This window comes from Heteronotia binoei, chromosome 18, assembly GCF_032191835.1.
Source record: "Heteronotia binoei isolate CCM8104 ecotype False Entrance Well chromosome 18, APGP_CSIRO_Hbin_v1, whole genome shotgun sequence".
Lineage (NCBI taxonomy): Eukaryota > Metazoa > Chordata > Lepidosauria > Squamata > Gekkonidae > Heteronotia > Heteronotia binoei.
Window position 1 is genome coordinate 15,466,770 of NC_083240.1, and position 24,068 is coordinate 15,490,837.

At 48.3% G+C, this 24,068-nt stretch overlaps 1 protein-coding gene across 1 annotated transcript in view; it reads right to left on the reverse strand.

The window, feature by feature from the left end:
* CCDC27 (coiled-coil domain containing 27) overlaps positions 1 to 24,068 on the reverse strand; it is a 27,975-nt gene continuing 3,907 nt past the window's right edge. Inside the window, exons 2-13 of the mRNA XM_060259609.1 lie at positions 23,113 to 23,296; positions 22,851 to 22,980; positions 17,484 to 17,612; positions 13,984 to 14,123; positions 10,895 to 11,074; positions 9,633 to 9,863; positions 5,793 to 6,009; positions 4,698 to 4,828; positions 4,203 to 4,280; positions 3,221 to 3,433; positions 277 to 381; positions 1 to 160 (exon numbers count right to left, since the gene is read on the reverse strand). Of these exons, the coding sequence (XP_060115592.1) occupies positions 35 to 160; positions 277 to 381; positions 3,221 to 3,433; positions 4,203 to 4,280; positions 4,698 to 4,828; positions 5,793 to 6,009; positions 9,633 to 9,863; positions 10,895 to 11,074; positions 13,984 to 14,123; positions 17,484 to 17,612; positions 22,851 to 22,980; positions 23,113 to 23,296 (1,864 nt within the window). The 3' untranslated portion in view covers positions 1 to 34. The remainder of the gene's footprint in view (positions 161 to 276; positions 382 to 3,220; positions 3,434 to 4,202; positions 4,281 to 4,697; positions 4,829 to 5,792; positions 6,010 to 9,632; positions 9,864 to 10,894; positions 11,075 to 13,983; positions 14,124 to 17,483; positions 17,613 to 22,850; positions 22,981 to 23,112; positions 23,297 to 24,068) is intronic.

The following is a 24,068-nucleotide window of genomic DNA, read 5'->3' on the forward strand; positions in this document are numbered from 1 at the left end:
AGTATTTCCATCAGGGACAAGAATACATGATGCCCTATTTGTTTGGGCTCTTTTTCTTCGAAGGAGGCGGCGTTAGAGTTTGTTCGGAGCTCAGGGCTGGGAGTTTCACCCCCTTCTGCCGCAGCATTTGGTAAAATTCCATACGGTCGTTTATTATTTTCTGGAAAACAGATCCATGGATTGGTATTACGGCTGGCAGCATCCATTCTGTCCTCCCTCACTAAGGAGAGAGGGGGGAGTCTCCGCTGAGTCCCCTTCTGCACAGGACCTCTTTACCTGCAAGGCTTCCAACACCTCTTCGTCTCCGATTTCCGACTGGGGGGACTTGGTGCCGGGGGCACTGTAGGTAGCCTGGAGGATTTTGCTTCGAAACCTTTCAAACTTAAAAGGAGAGCAGAAAGAGCTTTAGCTGAAGCTAGACGCAACTCTTTTGACAGAAGCATGAGGTTCTTAAGGGCCAGGCTAAGTGTTAGGTGTTTTGGTGAGTCGAGTTCGTGTTTCCCTGATCCAACTCGTGTTCCCTGCAGCCACATCACAGCTGCAAGGAATGTCATTTTAAAGATCAGAAGGAGCCTTTTTTGGCTCAGAACTGTGGCACGGGGGGGGGGGGGGGGGGAAGGGGCTCCTGCCCCCCCCCCCATGTTGTTTTCAAAAGCTGCCAATGGTAGCTTTCCAGACGTTTTTTGCCTACAACTCCCATCAGCCCCAACCAGTATGGCCAATGGCTGGGGCTGATGGGAGTTGTAGGCAAAAAACATCTGGAGAGCTACCGTTGGCCACCCCTGATGTACATAACTTTGGAGCAGCATGACTTGCTGTTTCAAACTTATGTAAATAACTGTTCCAGCATGTAAAAAAGGCTCCCAGGGGTGGGAGATAAAATCACCTGGTTCCGCTGGGCTGCTGGCCCAATCAAGACCACTTCTCTGACTCAGTAGGACTCTTCTTATATTCTTATTGCCAATGGCTAGTAGTTCTGGTGGCTAAAGGGAACCTCCATGTTCAGAGGCAGTCAACCTCCGGATCCCAGAACCAGGAGGCAACATCAGGGGAAGGCCTTGGCATCTATGCCATTGTTGGCCTTCCAAAGGAACTGGTTGGCCACTGTATGAGACAGGGTGCTGGGTGGGTTTGATTCAGCAGGGCTCTTCTCATGTTCTTACAACTTTCTGCATATACAGTGTATGCTCTGCTCCTGAACTATGGCTCCTTATGATTGGGTATTGCTGCTTTATACCAAGCCAGACTATTGGTCTATCAGGAGCAGTCTTGGCTATTCAGACTGGCTCTTCTTAGGATTGGGCATTTGGAGCATTTTAAATGGCCAAATTCCTCTCTAAAATGGTTTTGGCATCCCATAGGTGCAGTTATGTTCAGTGTGGTCCTTGGTCCCATGGAGAAGTATTACTGCCCAGAGTAGGCAGGGGGAAAAGGCACGTCATTTGATTAATCTAGGCACTGAAATCGGCCTCCACGAGTAGGGCTCCTGAAGATTCAGGAGAGCCATCAACCCTGACTTGAATGAGATCTACTTCTGAGGAATGAGAATTGTCCTCAGCAACTTTCCCATCCCCACCCTGGCAGGTTACAAAAAAACGTTCTGACCTAGAAACAGAACAGAGATTAGGGAGAGGACCAGAAAGGAAGCAACAAGATGAGCGGCAGAGAGAAAAATCCTATGAAATAAACATTTTCGAGGGAAAAAGCCTAGAGCAGATCTTCATGGGGCTTCTTCTGCATTCCTTGCTTGGAAGTTTCTGTTTTTTTCAGGGTTCTTTTCCCTGTTCAGCATGTATTTTGCTCCCTCTACTGGTTGATTCGATATCACACTGGTTGGCGTCTGACATTTCTTTTATTTTATCATATTTATATCCTGCCCTCCCCTAGCGGGCTCAGGGCAGCTAACAACCATCAAAAACAACATATAAGATTAAAAAATATATATATATACACAATAAAATCATTTTTATACATTTTACAACCACTACGAGTCCAAGATGCACATGTGTTTCTAATTATCATTTTATGCTACGTTTATTAATATTACTATGTATTATTTAGCGCTCTTATTGTTTTCAGCTGAATTGGTTCCAGTGAGAATGTCGATGCTGTGGAACAGTAGCTGGTATAACCCACTAGAGGGAGTAAAACGCATGCGAAACAGAGACCGATTCCACATTAGCCCCCCCACCCCGGGTCTCGTTCTTGCCTCTCGAGTTTGTGCGGGGCAGGGAGCAAGCAGGGAACCCACAGCCCCACTGCAGAGATGCTGATGCAGAATCTTTAGGGTGGAAAAAGAGCCACCCTAAAGAGCCCCGCACAGAAGGGAGGCAAGTGCTAAGTGCGGAATCGATGAGAAACACACCCACTCCCTAAAGAAACAGAAACTCCATGATCTTTTGCTAGGTCTTCTGGGGGATCCATAAACTATTCCACAGCAGCCAATGACCTATCTGTTGGAGACCCTGGCTTTAAGTTGTCTCACGCCATCATCCCACCAAGCAAAACAACTTGTGTTATACACTGATTAGTAAAAGTTTGTATTAGTAATAATACTCATCACTATAAATCGCTATAAACGTGTTGCCAAAGAACTTCACACCAGGATATTTCTTCGAAAGGTAAGTGTATCAAATAAAGTGTCATTACTTCTCAATTCATATAAATGTCCATTAAGTTCACATTAAGTCCTCTTAATGGACATTCATATGAATTGAAGAGACTTACCTGGGATGCTCATTCGGTATAATAACATTTGAGAAGAAACGACACTTTCTTTGGTACGCTTACCTTTTGAAGAAATATCCTGGTGTCTTCTGTAGTTCTTTGGCAACACATTTATAGTGATTTGTAGTGATGAGAGTATTATTACCAGGGCTTTTTTTTTTTTGTAGCAGGAACTCCTTTGCATATTAGGCCACACACCTCTCATGTAGCCAATCCTCCAGGAGCTTACAGTAGACCCTGCACTAAGAGCCCTGTAAGCTCTTGGAGGATTGGCTACATGAGGGGTGTGTGGCCTAATAAGCAAAGGAGTTCCTGCTACCAAAAATGCCCCGATTATTACTAATATAATCTTTTTACTAATCAGTGTATAACACAGTTGTTTTGGTTTTGTTTGTAGCATTTATACTGCGTTCTGCTTGTATATTTACTTATCATCCCACTAACAGCTGAAGGGCTAGGAAGGAAGGGGGTTAAGACGGGAGAAGAGGGTTACTCTGGTGCTGATGGCCTCCAGCATGACTCTGGTCTGCTGCTCCACCCTCTGCAGAACCTCCAGCTGCCTCTGCAGCTCCTTCTGCTGGTTCAGCTGCTTGCTGGTGTAGAACTGGTTGGCCTCCACCTGCGCCTGGAGCCGGCTGATGTCACCTTGCAGCTCTTCAATCAGCTGGGTCTTCTCTGCCACTTTGGACTCCAGCTCGGAGACCACCTGAGAGGTGGAAGGGGAAGAAGGGAGTGAGGAGCCGAGATGGCCGATACATCCCTGCCAGCGTTCTCTCTAAGCTGAGTTAGTGTGAGCTAGCTCAGTTTTTTAGCCTCCGGCGCACATGTTTTTGTCCTAGCTCAGGAAGGACGGCCCCGGAGCGAACTGATTTATGCAGTAGCCAAACTGCTCGCTCACAACTTTAATGCCAGTAGCTCACCAAGTAGAATTTTTGCTCACAAGACTCCACAGCTTAGAGGGAGTACTGATCCCTGCCACAGGGGCCGGCTGGGTGGGTGGCTGTCGACCCTCCAGCACACTGAAACTCATTGAATTTTTGCAGAGGGCAAATGGTCTGTCGGCCCCGGTAAACAGATCGAAGAGAGCCCACGTACGTGGCAACGTTGGCACTGGGAGAGGGACGCTGAGGGTCCTTCTGTCGTGAGTTGCAAACAGGGCCGGCCCTGCCACTAGGCGAACCAGATGACTGCCTAGGGCGCCAGCCTGCTGGGGGTGACAAATTGTGACTCTGTGACATTACCACAGCGGGTGGGGGGGCAGCAGAAGTTAGCCTTGCCTAGGGTGCCAGACAGTCTAGGGCTGGCCCTGGTTGCAAAGAGCCACAGAGGGGCCAATACTGATAAAAGACTGCAGAACTAAGGAAGGGGTTAATTCTCCTTCTTCTGCTGTGCCATTGCCTTGATCAGCGAAGTGGGGGACAGGTCAGCACAATACAGGCATTTGGGGGCATTAGTAGTGTGGATCTTTGGCTCACCTTCCGAAGTGCGTTCTTTTCCCTTTCAATGTTGCCCATCATTTCCTCGTGCTTCCTCTCCTCTCGCAGGTTGCAAAACTGAGAGAAAGGGCCCCCCAGTGGCAAAAGGCATTAATAACGTGGCTGCAGTAATATCTCTTGGAAGAAGCCATCCCTTACGGCAGTATGACCTTTTTGGTGGTCACAAGGGACACCCCTCTTCTCTTTATCACCTGTGGAAAAGCTGTGTAGATCCAACCCATGGTAAACGTTTACCCTGCACTGAATAAGCTGCCCGTAAATGCTTATGGAGAACAAAGTCTTTTGTTTGGAGAGGTGAGAACTCTACCCTGCTAGTTCTCTAAAATCCTGCAGATTTGTGGCTGATCAGAAATGGGAACTGGGGCAGTGCCAGCACCACTTCCACATTCTCGCTGTGTTACACTCGCCGACGTCCCGGATTCCACCCCTAAACTAATAGGGGGGGGGGGGGGGGGGCGGGTCTGTGTGATGTACCTTGGTAGTCATCGCTTCCAACTGGTCTCCTCGTTCCCGCAGCTCCTTCTGGAACAATTCCTGCTCCATGTGGGCTCGGCGGAGCTGAGACTCCTCGAACGACAGCTTCCTTTGCAAGGACGAAATGGCGCCTAGCATAGCAGAAGGGAGATTGTCAAGGGGAACGACCCTTCCCCGTACAAATGGAGAAAACTCAAGAGGCCACTCTTACACGCTGGCAAGTTATTACTGCACAGAAGTCAATGCTGCAAGTTCAAGGAGGGCCGCAAAAAGGGGAGTGCACCAATCCCTGCAAGGGGAGGTCTTAGCGACAGCTGTGCTGGCTAAACACAGGGCATTTTTTCCTGCCGGAGCCCACAAGAGTGGAGCTCCACCTGGGCTGGCCAGAGTTCTGACTGGCCCGACCTGCCATGCGGGAGTCACATGCCCCCCAGGCCAGGCGGTGTGGCCTAATATGCAAATGAGTTCCTGCTGGCAGTGCTGGATTAAACCCTGTGGAAGCCCCTAGGCAATCAGAATCTTGGAGGCCCCCTTGCAAATTAGAGTCACAGCACCCAACATGCCGCATGCAGCACCCACTGCAGCCTGCAGGCACCTTCTCAAAAGCCCTTTTGACAGAGCTGTGGGGGAGAGGAAGAGAGGCAAACTTGGCAACAACGTCAGCAGCAGCCGCACGAGGCAAGTTGGACAAAGAGCGGCTCAGTTGCTGCCCGCATGTGCAGGCTAGGAGGGTTGCAAACGGGGGGGGGGGGGGGGGAACGGGACGGAGGGAAAGCCAGCCCGGGGCCCCTAAAGGCCAGTGCCTACTTGGCCTAATTGTTAATCCGGCCCTGCCTGCTGGGCTTTTTCTACAAAAAAAAGCACTGACTAAATGGAACCTCCACCTTCAGGGGCAGTATACCTCCAGAAACACCAATTGCCATGGACAAATATGGTGATGGGGAGGGCTGTTGCCTGTATGTCTCAAATGTGTTTGGGGGGCTCCTAGAGGCATCTGGCTGGCCAGTGTGGGGAAACAAGACCCTGGCCTCGATAGACCACTGTCCAGATCCAGCAGGGCTTCCTCTAACAAGCTCAGTGTTTCCCCTTTTGTACCCGTTGCGACGTCGTAATCGTTTTTCGCTTTCTCCAGTTCTCTGTAGAGCTCGTCGTTCATTCTCTGGGAGTCCTGGAGCTTGCGCGAGCTGGTTTCTTCCTCCCCTTCCAGTTCAGGCTCTTGCTCCAGCAATCTTTCCAAACTTGTATGGGATTCAAGGCTGCAGATCAGCTCTTCCTCGGACTCCTTTGCTTTCTTTTGCTGCAGCTCCAGGTACTGCAAAGATCAGGCACCGAAAAGAATGACTCGGGGATGGCCAGGGGCGCACGCAAGAGAAAACCCCAAGCCTTCAATACCTACGATTGAACAATGGACCAATAAATGATGGGATCTTTTTATAACAGGAAAACTAGTAATGCATCCATTCCTATTGAGTTTGGTAGACAACAGACATTTATTACATTGTGGTCTACTATGGTTGGAGAGCCAGTTTGGTGTAGTGGTTAAGTGCACGGACTCTTATCTGGGAGAACCGGGTTTGATTCCCCGCTCCTCCACTTGCACCTGCTAGAATGGCCTTGAGTCAGCCACAGCTCTGGCAGAAATTGTCCTTGAAAGGGCAGCTGCTGTGAGAGCCCTCTCCAGCCCCACCCACCTCACAGGGTGTCTGTTGTGCGGGAGGAAGGTAAAGGAGATTGTGAGCCGCTCTGAGACTCTTCGGAGTGGAGGGCTGGATATAAATCCAATATCTTCATCTACCTCACAAGGTGTCTGTTGTGGGGGGGGGGGGAAGGTAAAGGAGATTGTGAGCCGTTCTGAGACTTTTCGGAGTGGAGGGCGGGATATAAATCCAATATCTTCATCTACCTCACAGGGTGTCTGTTGTGGGGGGGGGGGGGAAGGTAAAGGAGATTGTGAGCCGCTCTGAGACTCTTCGGAGTGGAGGGTGGGATATAAATCCAATATCATCTTCTTCTTCTTCTTGACTATTTGTCTGCTGCAAAAATTTCCTCCCTCTAATGCTTATTTCCATAAAATGTGTTATCTATAATAGACCCCTGTATGCAGAATGTTTTATATCTTTGGATGGTAAGTTTGAGTATGTAGATAGGTTTTTTGCTGGTTTTTTTTTTTTTAATTGAGTAATACAATTTTGTTTTAAAAAAAGAAAACTCCAAGCCGAACTGGAAGACTGAAAGGGTGGCAGGTGCTTCTTGGGAAAGCCAGGGCTAAGGAAGCAAAATTTCCCAATGCAAAAGGCTTGGACAATAACAGCATTTCTTTCAGCTATTCTGTGGGCTGGGCAGAAGAAAAAGGGAACATTTGAAGTGTTGGTCAAATGCCCTGATGCCCTGTGGAGCACTGACCTTCCAGGTGAAGGGTTGCAGTTCTGATCTTTGGGGCTCTCATCTGAAATCCTGAGGCTTGATAAAAAGAACACCAACTCTTGACACTGTCCCAGCCCTTCCTGTTATGACTCATCACTTCCCTTCCCACACTCTCCCTTCCTCCTCCAACATTTAATTCTTCCTCCAGTCAGAAGACTTTCTGTGCAAGTAAACACCTGCTTTTGTGTGTGTGTGGCGGTGGTTGTGGGAGCAGTCGAGTAGGCTCGAGGGGAGGGGAGCCAGGTAAGGCTCAAGCGCCAAAGACAATGAGAAGAGCCGGATGTCAAGATCCCTTGCCATTTTACTGTATTACTGTTTTACTGTTCTGTCTGTTCTAAAACGCCTGCTACGCCGGTTGGGAAAAACTCAAGTATTTAGGCCCTCTATCGGTTTTCAGGTAGCCCGGCTTGAGGTTGACTCAGCCTTCCATCTTTCCGAGGTCAGTAAAATGAGTCCCCAGCTTGCTGGGGGGAAAGTGTAGATGACTGGGGAAGGCAATGGCAAACCACCCCGTAAAAAGCCTGCCGTGAAAATGTGAAACGTCACCCCAGAGTCGGAAACGACTGGTGCATGCACAGGGGACCTTTCCTTTTAAACACCATCTAACCATCAAGGTCATCCCTATCTGTCAGAGTGTTTTGCTAACAACCACTGTGGTATGAGAATGTCTGCTTTGTAACAATTTAGTGTCTTGAACTTATCTTCCACCAGTAAACTAGGTGCGTAGGTGACGGCTAACTGCTTCTATATATCTTCACCTCCATTTGAACTGCTTTAATTTTGCCACTGGCCTTACCAGTGGTACTATCCTAACTTACAATAAACACTAATCCTGATGAAACAGAGAGTTGTTATTATTGAAGATAGTCATAGATCTGATACCAGAAGCAAGCAGCACACTCCAAGATAGGCGAGGGTGGTCTCCTGTTGTTGAGAGCTCTCCCAGAAGCTGCCCTTTCAAGGACAGCTCTGCAAGAGCTATGTCTGACTCAAGGCCATCCCAGCAGCTGCAAGTGGAGGAGTGGGGAATCAACCCCCACTCGTCCAAATGTATTCAACTCGAGTGCCAGGAGTAAGTGTTCTTAGGCTACATACAAGTTCTAAGACTCAAGACTCACCAAATGAGATTTCTTCCACGACTTTTTACATTTGTACCCCAAGCAGTCTTGAATTCAGATGAAAGGTCCAACTAAGCCTTAAACAGATGTGTCTTGATTGTGCAGCCTCTCTTCCTTTCACTCACTGCAAGACAGTCAGATGTCCTGGCTTCTAGTGTCCTGGCCCCACAGATGGACCTCCAGATGGCATCTGGTTTCTTTGGCCACTGTGTGACACAGAGTGCTGGACTGGATGGGCCATTGGCCTGATCCAACATGGCTTCTCTTATGTTCTTATGTGACACAGAGTGTTGGACTGGATGGGCCATTGGCCTGATCCAACATGGCTTCTCTTATGTTCTTATGTGACACAGAGTGTTGGACTGGATGGGCCATTGGCCTGATCCAACATGGCTTCTCTTATGTTCTTATGTGACACAGAGTGTTGGACTGGGTGGGCCATTGGCCTGATCCAACATGGCTTCTCTTATGTGACACAGAGTGCTGGACTGGATGGGCCGTTGGCCTGATCCAACATGGCTTCTCTTATGTTCTTATGTGACACAGAGTGCTGGACTGGATGGGCCATTGGCCTGATCCAACATGGCTTCTCTCTCTTATGTTCAGATATTTCAAGATTTTTTTCTAAATGGACCAACTAAGCCAAGATTGCCAGCTATGATTGTTCCCAGCTTGGACTTAGTTTACAAGATGATCGTTTACCTTCCATGGCTAATGGTGTATGAGTATGTGCATGTGTATGTGGGTGACAAGAGGTGAAACTGCATAAGGATGGAATGTACTCACTATTCCAACCATGGCCATGATCATAACAGAAGCCACAATTTGCAGTTTAAAGCACCGTGAAGATCATCAGGATTCCTTACTTGCCGAGTATCTGCTTTGCACGCAGAAGGTCCCAGGTTCAACCCCTGGCATCCCCAGTTAAAAGGATCGTGTAACAGATGACGTGAAAGATCTTTGCTTGAGAACACACCGGTAAGCAAGGAAAAATTTGCACTCGCTTGATGTTCAGGTTAACTTAATCTCGCCTCCCTGTGTAAGACAAACATCTGTGAAACACAGATTGGTTGGAATTCACTCGGAAATCCAGGAAAGGACAGGAGATTCTACAACAGCACCCCAACATGGCAGCTTCCAACGGGACTTCCTGGCACTCAGTTCTCCAAGCAAAAGGGTCAATTCTGGTTATCTACCACCTCCTTGAAGATGCCTGAGGGGCATCATCTTTGGGTCTGCGAGGAACACGCATTCAGAAACAGGCTCCCCCATTGACGCTGCCTCAAGGAGGCATGGCTTGAAGGTCCTGACGTTTTGTGAAAGAAAAGGCAGAATGCTACTGTAAAGAGGGAGGACTCAGAATGTTCACAAACACCTGGTGGTGCTCACTCACCTCTCTTTCCAGTTGCTCCAGCTCTTCCTGGCCCTTCCACAGCGTCTCAGACAGGATGCACATCTTGCTGCCCAGAACTCTGTCTGACTGAGCCAGTTCTAATTTCAAGCGCTCTATCTCTTGCCTAAACTCATCCGGAATGCTTTTTTGCCCTAAGCAGACGGGCAATGACAGGCCTCTCTGAGCTAGCTTTTCTTTAACCTCTTCTTCCTTGACTTCTTTGGGAATTTCCTAGAAGAAAGGAGATGGAGTGAGTAGACATGAAACTGGGAACTGAAGTCAGGAGTTATGTCACTGGGTGAATGTCAGAAGATTTCCCAGAATCCCCTAACCGAAGCAACAAGATGTCGGCCACCGCCTGCTCAGCTGCCCAAGGCTAATGCAACCTTTGGCCTTTTTCTGAAAACACTTCTGCTCCCTTCTCCTCTCAAGGGAGATGGAACAACGTGGCAAAAACTGTCTGGGACCAGTGAGAGTATGGACGAGGTCTTCAGGACAGAAGGTCCCAGGTTCAATCCCCAGCATTGCCAGTTAAAGGATCCGGTAGTAGGTGATATGAAAGACCTCTGCTTGAGATCCTGGAGAGCAGCTGCCAGTCTGAGTAGACAACACTGAGCTCGATGGCCTGATGGCCTGATTCAGTATAAAGCCGCTTCACATGAACTCAGGTAGGCCTTTCCCTACTTCCTAACTGCAATCCCGGCCAGCGTCAGCAGATGCTGAGGTGGGGTGGAGCTTGCAACTGAGGGGGCGTGGCCCCACCGTGGCTACAGGCCGGCTTCCAGCATCCCCTGCTAACTCCCTCGCTAGCTCTCTGCCTCCCGTGCTCCCTGCTGCATTTAATGTCTGGTTCCATTAGGAAGGCTGCAGGTCACCGTGAGCATGGGCCATAGGAATGCTTGTGAGCAGACAAGGAAAGGACATGCAAGTGAGTGGGAAGCATGAAGGTGGGTGGAAAGGAAAGAGGGCATGAGGGCCTAGTAGTTGGCAAAGGAGGGGAGGGGTCCCCGGAAAACATCTGCCCCGGGGCCCCCAAAAACTTGGAAACAGATCTGACTGCATCCTATCTAAATTCAACAAAGTTTGCAAGACGCCACATTGGTACACAGGGAAATGCTAAAATGAAAAGTTGTATAATCCCCCCTCCCCCACTTAGGAGCAACCAAAACAGCAGTATGGGTCAGCCTGAGCCCTCCTCTCTTTACTCAGAACTCAAAAGGGTAGCTTCTGGCTCCCCAAAAGGCCCACAGAATCTGGCCAACCTTCACTTTGGGGGGCTCCTCTTGGATGGGGACTTCCCCCTTCTGGATCAGGTCCAGCTGGTTCTGCAGGTTGTCTGCTTCCTCCCGGAGGACCGAGATCACCTCGTCCTTCCATGCTGACTCCACCTCGCACTTGGAGAGACGGCTCAGCTCCATCCCAAGCTTCTGCAGAAGCTGGTCCTGGGAAGAGAGGAACAGTTAAGACTCAAAAGGTGCTTTTCTTAGGCTCTGAGTTCCCTGCTGGGAAGTTCATTCCCAATGATGCAGCAGCTTGATTTGGTTCAGGACCACAATGCACCAGAAGGGCTTAACCTGTTGTTTTCCTGACTTGGAACACTCCAGGGGAACGATCTGTTCAGCTGTCCAGCTTGGTTAAAATTATTTGTTTTATCCCAGTTTTCCAGCCTGTTTTCAAGAGCTTCCTGTATCCTGACTCTGCCTTCAACCAGGCGTCCTCTTCACCCCCTCAGCCCTCTGTGGACTTTTGACAGGCTTGTTTTGGGAGTTACCCTCTGGGACACTTCTCCTAGAATCACAGAGTTGGAAGGGACCTTCAGGGTCATCTAGTCCAACCCCTTGCACAATGCAGGAAATCCATAAATACCTCCCCCCCCCCCCCACACACACACATGCAGTGACACCTGCTCCATGCCCAGAAAACCACAAAAAACCCTCCAGCATCCCTGGCCAAAGTGGCCTGGAGAAAAATGGTTCCTGACCCCAAAATGTTGAACAACATTTCCCTGGGCATGTCAGAAAGGGCCACAAGAACTAGGCACTGATGCAACCCTTCCTGTCCTCCCTCTCATGAGCTGCCTAAGTTCCCAGGATCAGCATTGCTTTCACATGACCATCTAGCCTCTGTTGAAAAACCTCCAAGGAAGGAGAGCTCGCCACCTCCCGAGGAAGCCTGTTCCACTGAGTTCTTCTTAATGTTTAACTGAAAACTCTTTTTGATTCAATTTCAACCTGGGTCTGGTCTGACCTGAAATATGAACTTCCAAGAAAGAACCCTGACCCGATTCAGCTCACAAGTAACATCTGTTTTGGCCTTAGATGTCACCTGGCACAGGCAGCCATAAGAACATAAAAGAAGCCATGCCATAGAAGTGGGTGGGTTCAGTTCAGGAAAGAAATACTTCTCACGCAGTTCCTGCTTTGGCTTAGAGCTGCTACTAGCCAGATCCCTACCCAAAAGTGCTGTTGTTTGCTGGTTGACTCTATTTTATTTATTCCTTGACACAGATATTTCCATCCCATTTTTTATCCCCCCAAGGGGCCCAAAGTGGTGTGCAATGCTCCTTTCTGCTCTTCCTGAGAGCCAGTTTGGTGTAGTAGTTAAGTGTGTGGACTCTGATCTGGGAGAACCGGGTTTGATTCCCCCACTCCTCCACTTAAAGCTGCTGGAATGGCTTTGGGTCAGCCATAGCTCTTGCAAGAGTTGTCCTTAAAAGGGCAGCTTCTGGGAGAGCTGTCTCAGCCCCACCTACCTCACAGGGTATCTGTTTGCGGGGGGGGGGGGAGGTAAAGGAGATTGTGACCACTCTGAGACTCTGCGATTCAGAGGATAGGGCGGGATGTAAATCCAATATCATCATCATCTTGTTCTTCCATTTTTTCCTGCGTACCTGAGAGGTAAGTTAGGCTGATCGTGTGAGGAGGGCAGGAAAGGATGAATGAGCTCAGCTCTCGTGGCTGAATGAGCTCAGCTCTCGTGGCTGAATGAGCTCAGCTCTCGTGGCTTTTTCTTGCATGCCCAGGGTTATGCCGATGGAGTCAGGAAGGAATTTTCCTCCAGGCCAGGCCAGCCCAGGGATCCTAGAGATTTTTTTGGCCTTCCTCTAGACATACAGCAGAGGTCACTGGGGGAGTTGGGGGAGGGGAAGTAGCTGAGAATGTCCTGCTCTCTGTTTCGATGCCTGACCCGGGGTCACACAGGAAGCTTCCAGGGCAGAGGGGGGATTTGTGTAGCTTGGGTGACTCCAACTTTGTTACATGCTGGTGCTTAGTTGCCTGGAGTCTTGTGGGACAGCAGTGACTGACTGTTCTCAAGAGAACTTTCTCTCTCTCATGCTTATTAGCAGAGCTTATCTTCAACAAAGATAATCGTCATCCCCACCCCGGAAGCCAGCTGCGAGATGGCCTGGCTCATCCAAGTGTTTGGGATTAGCTTAATTGGTCATTCTTTTACTGGTAGCCAGCATTTAGGGTACACGACGCCTAGTTTTAGTGATGCATGTGGTCTCAGATTCTGGCAAGCTGTGCAGTGTGTACTCAAGGTCCAGTTGATGGAACCTTACCCTATGTTTTCTGTAAGTTTGATGCTTTCTTAAAAATCCCCTTGTAAGCAAACGTGGTTCTAGCTAAGGGGTGGCCAAACTGCAGCTCAGGACCACATGTGGCTCTTTCACACATATTGCGTGGCTCTTGAAGCCCCCACCACCCTGTTAGCAATCTTGGAGAAGGCATTTGTCTCTTTAAGTCAGTTCTCCAAGAATGCACTTAAAGTTGCTTTTTTCCCGCCTCTCCCTCTGCCCACCCTCCCCTGTCAATTTCTTTCCTTCGGCTCTCAAACATCTGCCATGTCTTGCGGCTCTCAAACATCAGAAGTTTATTCTATGTGGCTCTTACGTTAAGCAAATTTGGCCACTCCTGATCTAGCATATCGTTTCCTTAGAATTTCTGCCAACCTGGGACAGGATTCAAACTTTGGTCTCCCAGATCTTAAGACTGTAACCTCTTCACAACACCCGTCCCTGAAGATACTGTTTTCTTGATGGGGAGGGAACAGTTGTTTTCCTTCCCCAGCTGTCTGGCCGCCTGTGAATCCCTTCGAATTTAATGGGCACCATTTCCCAGAACATCACATCTTTCTGCTCTGTTTTTTTTTTGGTGGCACCGCAATGGCCGAGTTAGGCTGAGCCAGAGAATGGCTCTCCCAAGGTCACTCAGCATGTCTCCAGTGCAGAATGGAGATTGTAATCTGGGTCTCACAAATCCTACACCGTGCTGCCTAGGGATGCTTTATGAACACTGAAGGCCCCCTGTTTTTCTCTTCCCTTTCATGGCTTCCCCACACGCATTCTTACCTTCTCATGGAGCACAGAGACGTACCATGGAACTCTCTGCATCGAGCGGCCTCTGGTTAGGGAATGGGAAGCCTGGACTTCGCTGAAACTCCTGTGCTTTGGCAATCCCAGTGTGCTTTGACTCAATGTGGGCGGGTAACCTGGATGTGCGAGGGGGGAAAGGGGAGGAAGAAATTACAAACCAGTTACTAGAACTGCGGTGGAATGGCGTAAGGCAGCTTTCAAGGAGAGGATGCAGCTTTGCAGGACGTTTGCATGTAAAAGGTCTTGGGTTCGAACTCGGGTGCTGCCTGCTTACAGGAGATCAGGATCTTAGGGTAAATGGTAAGCTACCTGTCCCAGAGTTCCTGGGATCATGCAGAGTAGACTGCTGCCATGGCCTTTCCAGGTGCCTGGCTGGGGAAGCTGAATTCCCACCTTCAACTGCCCCACACTCAATCAGTGGGAGAAAAATGGGGAGAGACTTCACAGATCCTGTGACATTACTTCTCAGTGACTCCCCCCGCCCCTTTAAGAATCTGCCCAACCTTTAGGGCAGGAGTGGCCAGATTTGCCTAACATAAGAGGGACATGGAATAAATGTCAGAAGTTTGAGACCCGCAAGACATGAATGTCAGATGTTTGATGGAGGAAGAAGAAGAAGAAGAATTGCAGATTTATACCCCACCCTTCTTTCTGAATAAGAACATAAGAGAAGCCATGTTGGATCAGGCCAATGGCCCATCCAGTCCAACACTCTGTGTCACATAAGAACATAAGAGAAGCCATGTTGGATCAGGCCAATGGCCCATCCAGTCCAACACTCTGTGTCACATAAGAACATAAGAGAAGCCATGTTGGATCAGGCCAATGGCCCATCCAGTCCAACACTAGTCACACAGCGGCCAACCCCCTCCCCCCCAAAAAATAAGAACATAAGAATCAGAGACTCAGAGCGGCTTACAATCTCCTATATCTTCTCCCCCCACAACAGACACCCTGTGAAGTGGGTGGGGCTGAGAGGGCTCTCACAGCAGCTGCCCTTTCAAGGACAACTTCTGCAATAGCTATGGGTGACCCAAGGCCATTACAGCAGGTGCAACTGGAGGAGTGGGGAATCAAACCCAGTTCTCCCAGATAAGAAACCACGCACTTAACCACTACACCAAACTGGCTCCGGCAGGAAGGAAGGCAGAAAGAAAGGCAGGAAGGCAGAAAGAAAGAAAGAAAGAAAGGAAGGAAGGAAGGAAGGAAGGAAGGAAGGAAGGAAGGAAGGAAGGAAGGAAGGAAGGAAGGAAGGAAGGAAGGAAGGAAGGAAGGAAGGAAGGAAGGAAGGAAGGAAGGAAGGAAGGAAGGAAGGAAGGAAGGAAGGAAGGAGAGGGGTGGAAAGAAAGCAACTTCACTTTAAATGCATTCTCCAAACTGCTGGCTGGTTGGCTTGGAGAAATGATTTAAAGAAACAAATGCCACCTCAAGCTACCTGATGGGGCGATGGGGGCTTCGAGAGCCACACAACATGTGTGAAAGAGCAACAAGTGGCTCCTGAGCCACAGTCTGGCCACCCCTGGTCTTTACAGAGTCTTTGGTCTTTACAGAGCTTGGTGGACAGCCCCCTTGACACTTCCCCACCCAGACTCTGCCCCCCCCAAAGCTCCTGGGGATCACGGGATTCGGCCTAGCAACCCTATCATTATAGAAGAACATATTTTCTCCAATGGCAGACTCAGTTTTACTGCAAGTATTCTTTTACAATAAATATGGTAATAAACAGGCCTCAGATTCAGCAGGAGCTCACAAGAGCTCCTGAACCTTTCTGAGAGTTCCCCTTCCTCCTCCCCACCTACCTTGTCCATTGACTAGTAGGTGCAGCTGCATAACAATCCCTGGATTAGGAGAGCGGGGAGCCAGTCAGCCACCAGGGGCTTTGCCACACCCACAGCAGCCCTCATTAACCCCTGGAGAAGCCCATGCCCCCCTTTCTCCACTTCTTATGTGATTTGGGGCAGCAGGTGGCTTGCTGGCCTTTTGACTAGGACTCCCCTTTCTTGCATCGGGTTGCTTTTGGCTGGGGGGGGGAGATATGCTAACGAGTTATGCTAATAAGCTCCACCACCTATTTTTCTACAAAACAACCCCTGGTAATAACTCATACATGATAGTCTTTATAACTGGGATGAAGATGCTGTGCTGGTAGGGTTGCCAAGTCCAATTCAAGAAATATCTGGGGACTTTGAGGGTGGAGCCAGGAGACTTTGGGGGTGGAGCCAAGATCAAGGCTGTGACAAGCATAATTGAACTCCAAAGGGAGTTCTGGCCATCACATTTAAAGGGAGGGCACACCTTTTCAATTCCTTCTTTCCATAGAAAATAATGCAGGATAGGGGCATCTTCTTTTGAGGGTCATAGAATTGGACCCCTGGTCCAAGCTTTTTGAAATTTGGTGGGTATTTTGGGGAGAGGCACTAGATGCTATACTGAAAATTTGGTGTCTCTACCCCATAAAACAGCCCCCCTGAGCCCCAGATACCTGCAGATCACTTCTCCATGGTTTTCTATGGGAATAAATCTCCATAGGGAATAACAGAGTTCCCAGCAGACATTTCCCTCCCCTCCCCCCGCTTTCTGATGACCCTGAAGTGGGGGGAGGGCCTCCAAACCAGGGGATCCCCTGCCCCCACCTGGGGATTGGCAACCCTATGTGCTGGGCACACAGAGCAGGCTAGAGGGCTGCAAGATAACGGTCAGGGCTCATAAAGGCTAGAACAGGAAGCAAAGGCAAATTTAGGGTGTTTTTACATTCAGTTTGATCCAGAGTTTTAGAGTCTTCAAATCGCCTAACACCATTCCACTTTAATTATTTTCCTTTTACATTGGTGGATTTGCTCTGCTCATTTTGCGTAGCCAAACTTCTATATTTCCTGCCGAAAGCATTTCAATTTTGGGGGGGGGGTGTCTCTGATCAGAGGGCAGACGGAATACCAGCGCTTAGTTAAATGTATACGATTGCTTGGAAATCGTGTCAACACTGCAAAAACAATACAGATTTAAATTACAAGATGAGGCAAGCAATGTTATGTAAAAATTTCAAGTGCTGTCAATTCTCATGCAAATTACTGCACTTTGTGGCTTTTGGAGGAGTCTTTTAAAACGCAGGAGAACTTCTACAAGTTTGAAACACCTGTAGAGAAATGACCGGATCAAAACTAGTTTTGAGCAAAACGTTGCAGCAGCAGCGCCAGAACTCATCTCACCGAAACAAATGTAGATGCTTCAGGCAGCAACGATGCAAAACAGTTGTGAGAACGTTAGATAATGTAAAAGGTGAGTTTCCAATGCGGTGATAGAGAGTCACAAACTGTCAGTGTAAAAACGCCCCTAGAGCCGTGAACAGAGAAATTCCTTGAAATGGAACATCCTCTGCGGCAGGTCTAATGGGGAGATTCCCTTACAAACCCAGGACAGTGTCTCTGGATTAACAAAAAGCACATGTGAAAGCCCAGCTGGGAGACGTCCCCACTTACATCTAAAGCCGAACTCCAAGGCTTCCGAATACGGACAGAGCGTGTTCCAATCATCCAAGGACATCTGGGAAGTCAAGGTCATGGTGCTCAGGTTACTTGGTGGGTGAGTCAATTTGGGGAATGTGCTCTCTGTAGGGAGGGAGGAAAAGTCTGGTTAGAGAAGCTTCCTACATATGCTTTAGGTGTACGGGGAGGTCAGGAAAACTCCCTCTCTCCTGGCCTTCTGCAAACTACGGAAAACCAATTTGAGAGGGCTTTTCTGCACAGGCAACAAGGCTGCGCCATACAAACACTTACTTGGATTGGGACTGTGGTCTATGCTGCTGTGTATAGCATATTGTAAGCAAGATACTGTTATGCAGGCCTTGAATTCAGCAGAAGCTCACAGGAGCTCAGCTCCTGAACCTGAGGGTTCCTCCTCCTCCTCCCCACCTACCTTGTCCATTGAATAGGAGGTGCAGCTGCATAACAATCCCTGAATTAGGAGAGCGGGGAGCCAGCCAGCCACCAAGGGCTTTGCCATGCCCCTAGCAGCCCTCATTAACCCCTGGAGAAGCCCATGCTACCCTTTCTCCATTTCTTATGTGATTTGGGGCAGCAGGTGGCTTGCTGGCCTTTTGACTGTGGCCCGGGGCTCACCTTTTTTGTGTCAGGTCACTTTTGGCTGGTGGGGGTGGTGGCATATGCTAATGAGTTATGCTAATAAGGTCCACTACCTATTTTTCTACAAAACGACCCCTGCTGTTATGGAATTTCTGTACTGCTTAGTGCTTACTGTGTCATGTGAATACTTATGCTATACTTCCGCTCTTTCCAGTAGTTCTAGACTTCGAAAACCCTAATGCACTGCTTACCGACACTCCCATTTTTCTGTTGACTTGCACTGACTCCTTCTTAAAGTAAAATCAAGTTTACTGCATTAGCTCACAGCCATAGCAAACCACACTGGGAAAAACAGTGCAACACAGCATAAAACAATCACAGTACACATCGGTCTTGACTCCGTACGGTTTTCAAGGCAAGAGTCTGCACTTCCCTGCTGGTGAAACAGCACACAGAAAGAACCGGAGATTGCCTCTACGTAAAGTGTAGATGACTGGGGAAGGCAATGGCAAACCACCCTGTCAAAACTCTGTCAGGAAAATGTGATGTGACGTCACCCCATGGGTTGGTAACAACTCGGTGCTTGCACAGGGGACTACCTTGACCTTTTACCATTGCTTCTTTTTTAGTATTTGATCAGTGCACATGAAAGTGGAGAAGGCTTGAAAGACCTGATCACTGCAGCAAACCATGTATATGCAGCATTCTGTCCAACGTTTGAATTTTGTTTTTTAAAAATCCTCATCATTCCTAATGCTTCAGTTGTGCTTGTGGAACAAAACCATAAGAACATAAGAACATAAGAGAAGCCATGTTGGATCAGGCCAATGGCCCATCCAGTCCAACACTCTGTGTCACACAGTGGCAAAATTTTTTATATATACACACACACTGTGGCTAATAGCCACTGATGGACCTCTGCTCCATATTTTTATCTAAACCCCTCTTGAAGGTGGCTATGCTTGTGGCTGCCACCACGTCTTGTGGCAGTGAATTCCACATGTTAATCACCCTTTGGGTGAAGAAGTACTTCCTTTTATCCGTTTTAATATGGCTGCTCAGCAATTTCATCGAATGCCCACAAGTTTTTGTATTGTGAGAAAGGGAGAAAAGTACTTCTTTCTCTACAAACCAACTACGAGGGACCTGTGAAATCTGTGGAGAAACTGGCATGAGAAAGATTTTAGATTCATGGAGAATTTTTTTTTTCCCAAAATGACTGTGGTGAGAGAAAGAGCAAGCTTCCATTCAGTGGCTGATTCCGCATTTGGTGTTTGCCCTCCTTTAGTTCCGGGGTTGTTCCATGCGGGCCAGATTTCCCGATTTCGCATTAGAGGATTTCCCCCGGATTCAATTCCCAATCTGTTCCATGTTTTCTGATTCCGCATCACCACTGCTCCCAGAGTTCCCCCTCCCTCATGTGTTTCCCTTTTTTTTTTACACGCATGCGTGTTTGCGTTACAACTTAACGTTTTTGTTTGCATTACAACGTAATGCCAGAGGCATAATACTGGCAAAGTCACGTGTTTTCCTTTCGCCCTGCCATTGGCAGGTTAAGCACCATGAAATCTGAGTCGGCAATCCAGCGTTTTTATCCACACACGCTGAATGTTAAGCACACAGTTTTCTGTTAAAACCTATAAGAAGAAGAAGAAGATATTGGATTTATATCCCGCCCTCCACTCCGAAGAGTCTCAGAGCGGCTTACAATCTCCTTTACCTTCCTCCCCCACAACAGACACCCTGTGAGGTGGATGGGGCTGGAGAGGGCTCTCACAGCAGCTGCCCTTTCAAGGACAACCTCTGCCAGAGCTATGGCTGACCCAAGGCCATTCCAGCAGGTGCAAGTGGAGGAGTGGGGAATCAAACCCGGTTCTCCCAGATAAGAGTCCGCACACTTAACCACTACACCAAACTGGCTCTCCAAATTACAAACAGATGCGTGAAAGGGGGGGGGGAAATATGCAGAGGGGTTAAGGGAGAAAGTTTTCCCAACCTATCAAAAATAGAAAGCTGTAAACATAATCAAATTTCCGCTCCCGTTTGAGGCCATGGGGGGGGGGAATTGATAAAGGTGGCAATCACGCATGTTTAAAGTAGTTCGTGCAACATCGCTTTTTATTTACTTGTGTTGCAACGATCTTATTTGGAAAAAAATATAGCAGTCAGGATTGATTTTTTCCGGAGGGGGGAAGAACGTAATCACAATGCAATGGCACATTATCAAATTCACGTGCAGTATAGTAAAGAAGGGGGGCGGGTGCAAGTAAGTGATGCATTCGGAAAAAGAAAATAACATTACATCGTTATATTGTTTTCACATTGTAACGCGAAACGAGTTGTTTTTTTAAAAAAAAAAAATAATCCATTTCAAGAAAATATTGGATAATTTTCAAATGGAGTAAAATTGCGGAAGTATGACGAAATAACTGTGCGGAATCATGGGCGTGGAGTTATGTGGGTGTGTTCTACTGATGCAAGAAGTTTGACAGCGCACTGGCTCGAGTTCCGCACATAAAATTCTGAGCATCAGAACCGAAGCAAAAAACAGATCTGGTATTTTGCCGATCTCCTTAAGCCGGGGCAGCACCGCTTCGGAGGCGGATCAAACTGCCGCCCCGAGTCAAAATGTGCAGAAACCAACATCTGCCCCGGGGGAAAAGCAGCGTCGGAGCCGGAGCAAAGGCTAATGCGGAATCAGCCAGTGTTGGTCTGTGGCAGAGGAGCAAATTCAAGTCAGTAGCACCTCAGAGGTTGTTTTCAAATCTAGTTGTCTTTATTTGGTTTTGAGAGTCACCAGGAGTCATAGGACTGGCTTGCTGGGACCACAGGCAGGCCTATAGCTCTGAGGGTTGTTGGGAGGCCACACCCCCTCATTCATGAGCCACTCTCCACCATCCCCACTCCTGCCACACTTATTTGCCTTGCTACAGGAGAAAGAGAAGTGCTTCCTCTAAGCCAGGGGTCCTCAAACTTTTTAAATAGGGGGCCAGTTCGCTGTCCCTCAGACTGTTGGAGGGCCGGACTGCCGTTACTGTACAAGGCCGCGGGCCGTCAGTTCTCCGTCTTCTGCATCTCTCTCCCTTCCCCACACCACACACCCCGGCCTGGGAATTCACCTCACCTCGGTATCACCTCACACTCTGTCTCCGCCGCCTCAGCCCAGTGCCGGAAGTGTGCGTTGCTAACGCGAGTTTAGGTCGAACGTCACTTCCGGTCTGATTTTGCCATAACCCGGCGGGCCGCATAAACGTCCTCAGTGGGCCGCATCTGGCCCGCGGGCCGTAGTTTGAGGACCCCTGCTCTAAGCTGTGGAGTCTTCTGAGCATAAATTGACTTCATGAGCTACTGCATCAAATAGCTTGCTCCGGGGCTGTTTTTCCTGAGCTAAGACAAAAATGTGTGAGCTGGAACCTTAAAAGCAGTGAGCAGTTCACGCTAACTCAGCTTAGAGGGAACGATGCTGGCCAGAGTGCTCTCTGCTCTTTTCCCAGGTGTGGAAGATGTGGGTTCGAGTTCTGCTCTCAGCTATGAACATATGAAGCTGCCTTCTACTGAATCAGACCCTCGGTCCATCAAAGTCAGTATTGTCTACTCAGACTGGCAGCGGCTCTCCAGGGTCTCAAGCTGAGGTTTTTCACTCCTACTTGCCTGGAACCTTTTTAGTTGGAGATGCCGAGGATTGAACCTGGGACCTTCTGCTTGCCAAGCAGATGCTCTACCACTGAGCCACAATGTTCTGGCTGACCTTGGGTATGTCACAGCCTCTTGGCCACCATTCCCCATTTGTAAAATGGAAACAAGACCTATTCTTGCAGTTTGCCTATCATTATGTGGTAGTTCAGTTCAATTTCATTACAGTCAGTGACCAGATCCAACTGACAACATCATGCGGTGTGCAGGTATTCAAGTTAAGCTCCGGTTAAAATAGAAATAGAAAATTTAACAACAAATGTAAATAAAATTACATAGCAGAAAGAGAATAAAATATAATAAAATACATAAAGTAACAACGTAGATAACCATATTTAACATTTGAACCTGGAATCTAAAAATCAAGAACTATATAATCTTGTGATGAAATCTAAATCAAGGCTCAAAAGGGCAAGACTGAAATTTATTGGGCACTTTGATTGCCTCGTGGCACAGAGTGTTAAAGATGCAGTACAGCAGTCCTAAGCTCTGCTCATAACCCGAGTTCGATCCCTGGAGATAGCTGGGTTTTCAGGTAGCTGGCTCGAGGTTGACTCAGCCTTTCAGCCTTCCATCCTTCCGAGGTCGGTAAAATGAGTACCCAGCTTTGCTGGGGGGGAAAGTGTAGGTGACTGGGGAAGGCAATGGCAAACCACCCCGTAAAAATTCTGCCATGAAAATGTTGTGAAAACAACGTCACCCCAGAGTCAGAAACGACTGGTGCTTGCACAGGGGACCTTTCCTTTCCTTGATCGCCTGTGCACAGAATCTGTGGTACAATTCTGGACCCTGTCACTTCTGGCTGCAGTAGATGGCGAGGTCGTACCTTGCCTCCCCACATGAAAAACCTGGCCCATAAACTAGCACATTAGGGAGAATGCAGCTTTCCCCAATTATATCCTCACAAGAGGTAGCTTAGCCTGAGATGATGGAGCTTAGCCTGAATGATGGAGCCAAAGTCACTTAGCAAGTTTCCTGAGCTTTGAACTCTGGTCTCCCCTGCCTCGGTCCAACATGCCAGTCATCACACTCTTCGTCTATCAACCACCTCTCTCCCATGAGTCACCTTACCTAATGGAGATGTCGAAGTTGCCGCGTGGCTGTACCTCGGGCAGCCAGGCCGTGTGAGGAAACCTTTCTGTAAATTCTCTGCTTCAGTCATATAGCCTTCCAGTAAGGGTGTCACGGTTGGTTCCGCTGCCTGAGAGAGAAGGAAGAATGCAAAATGCACATTCATGCCACAGCCCCAACTGACATTTTTTTTTAAATTCCAGTTTTTAAAAAATGTTTATTTGCATCTAGCCAGCTCATAAGCGATGTGGACTCTGTATACCGCTTTCTTGTAGTACTGCCCGAGCACTTGGGATGCTTTGCTGGGGTTAATCTTGCTGCTGGTGGGTGGGTTCCAGACCAAGTTCTGTGGCTTCCGGTCAATCACCTCCTGCAGCTCGCTAAAGCCTTTGAGCATCAGGTTGACTTGTTTCTTCATCGCTGGATCAGCTTCTCTGCTCTCAGAACTGCGCAACGGAGAAGGAAAAAACCTTAATAATCATCATTCCAACTGACTCATGTTGGAAGTGAAGGACTTTTGCCCTGTCTTTTAGCCTCAGACTTCAGAGGGAGACTATAGAGCAGGGGTGGCCAAACTGTGGCTCTTTCACGCATATTGGGTGCCTCTTGAAGCCCCCATTGCCCAGCTTGGAGAAGGCATTTCTCTCTTTAAATCACTTCTCCAAGACAAGCCAGCCGGAGGTTTGGATAATGCATTTTAAGTTGAAGCTGCTTTCTTTCCATTTCTCCCTTCCTCCTCCCACCCCATCTATTTCCCTTCCTTCCTTTTCTTCTTTTCCCGTCTTAAGGCTCTCAAACATCTGATGTTTATTCTATGTGGCTCTTAAGCAAGTTTGGCCACCCCTGCTATAGAGAGTCAAAGAAAGAAGCATGGAAAGATAGAATGACAGAATATGCAACTATGGCCAAATTAACTAATTATATAAATAAGAGGCGGAATAAAGAGCTTGGGAAAAAATGGGCACATTATTTTGAGTATTATAAGTAAAAACGGGGAGAAAATGTAAAATGAATGTTATAATAGTTGATCTCCAGACATCTGGATCGAGGCAGTTTGGCGGTGCTGTTCTTGTTAGATCTGTCAGCTGCATTTGATACAGTCAACTACCAGCTACTGGCCCACTGCCTCACCGATGTGGGGATTCAGGGGTTGGCCCTTCAATGGCTTACCTCCTTTCTCCAAAGTGGGGGACAAAGGTGGCAATAGGAGGGCAATCA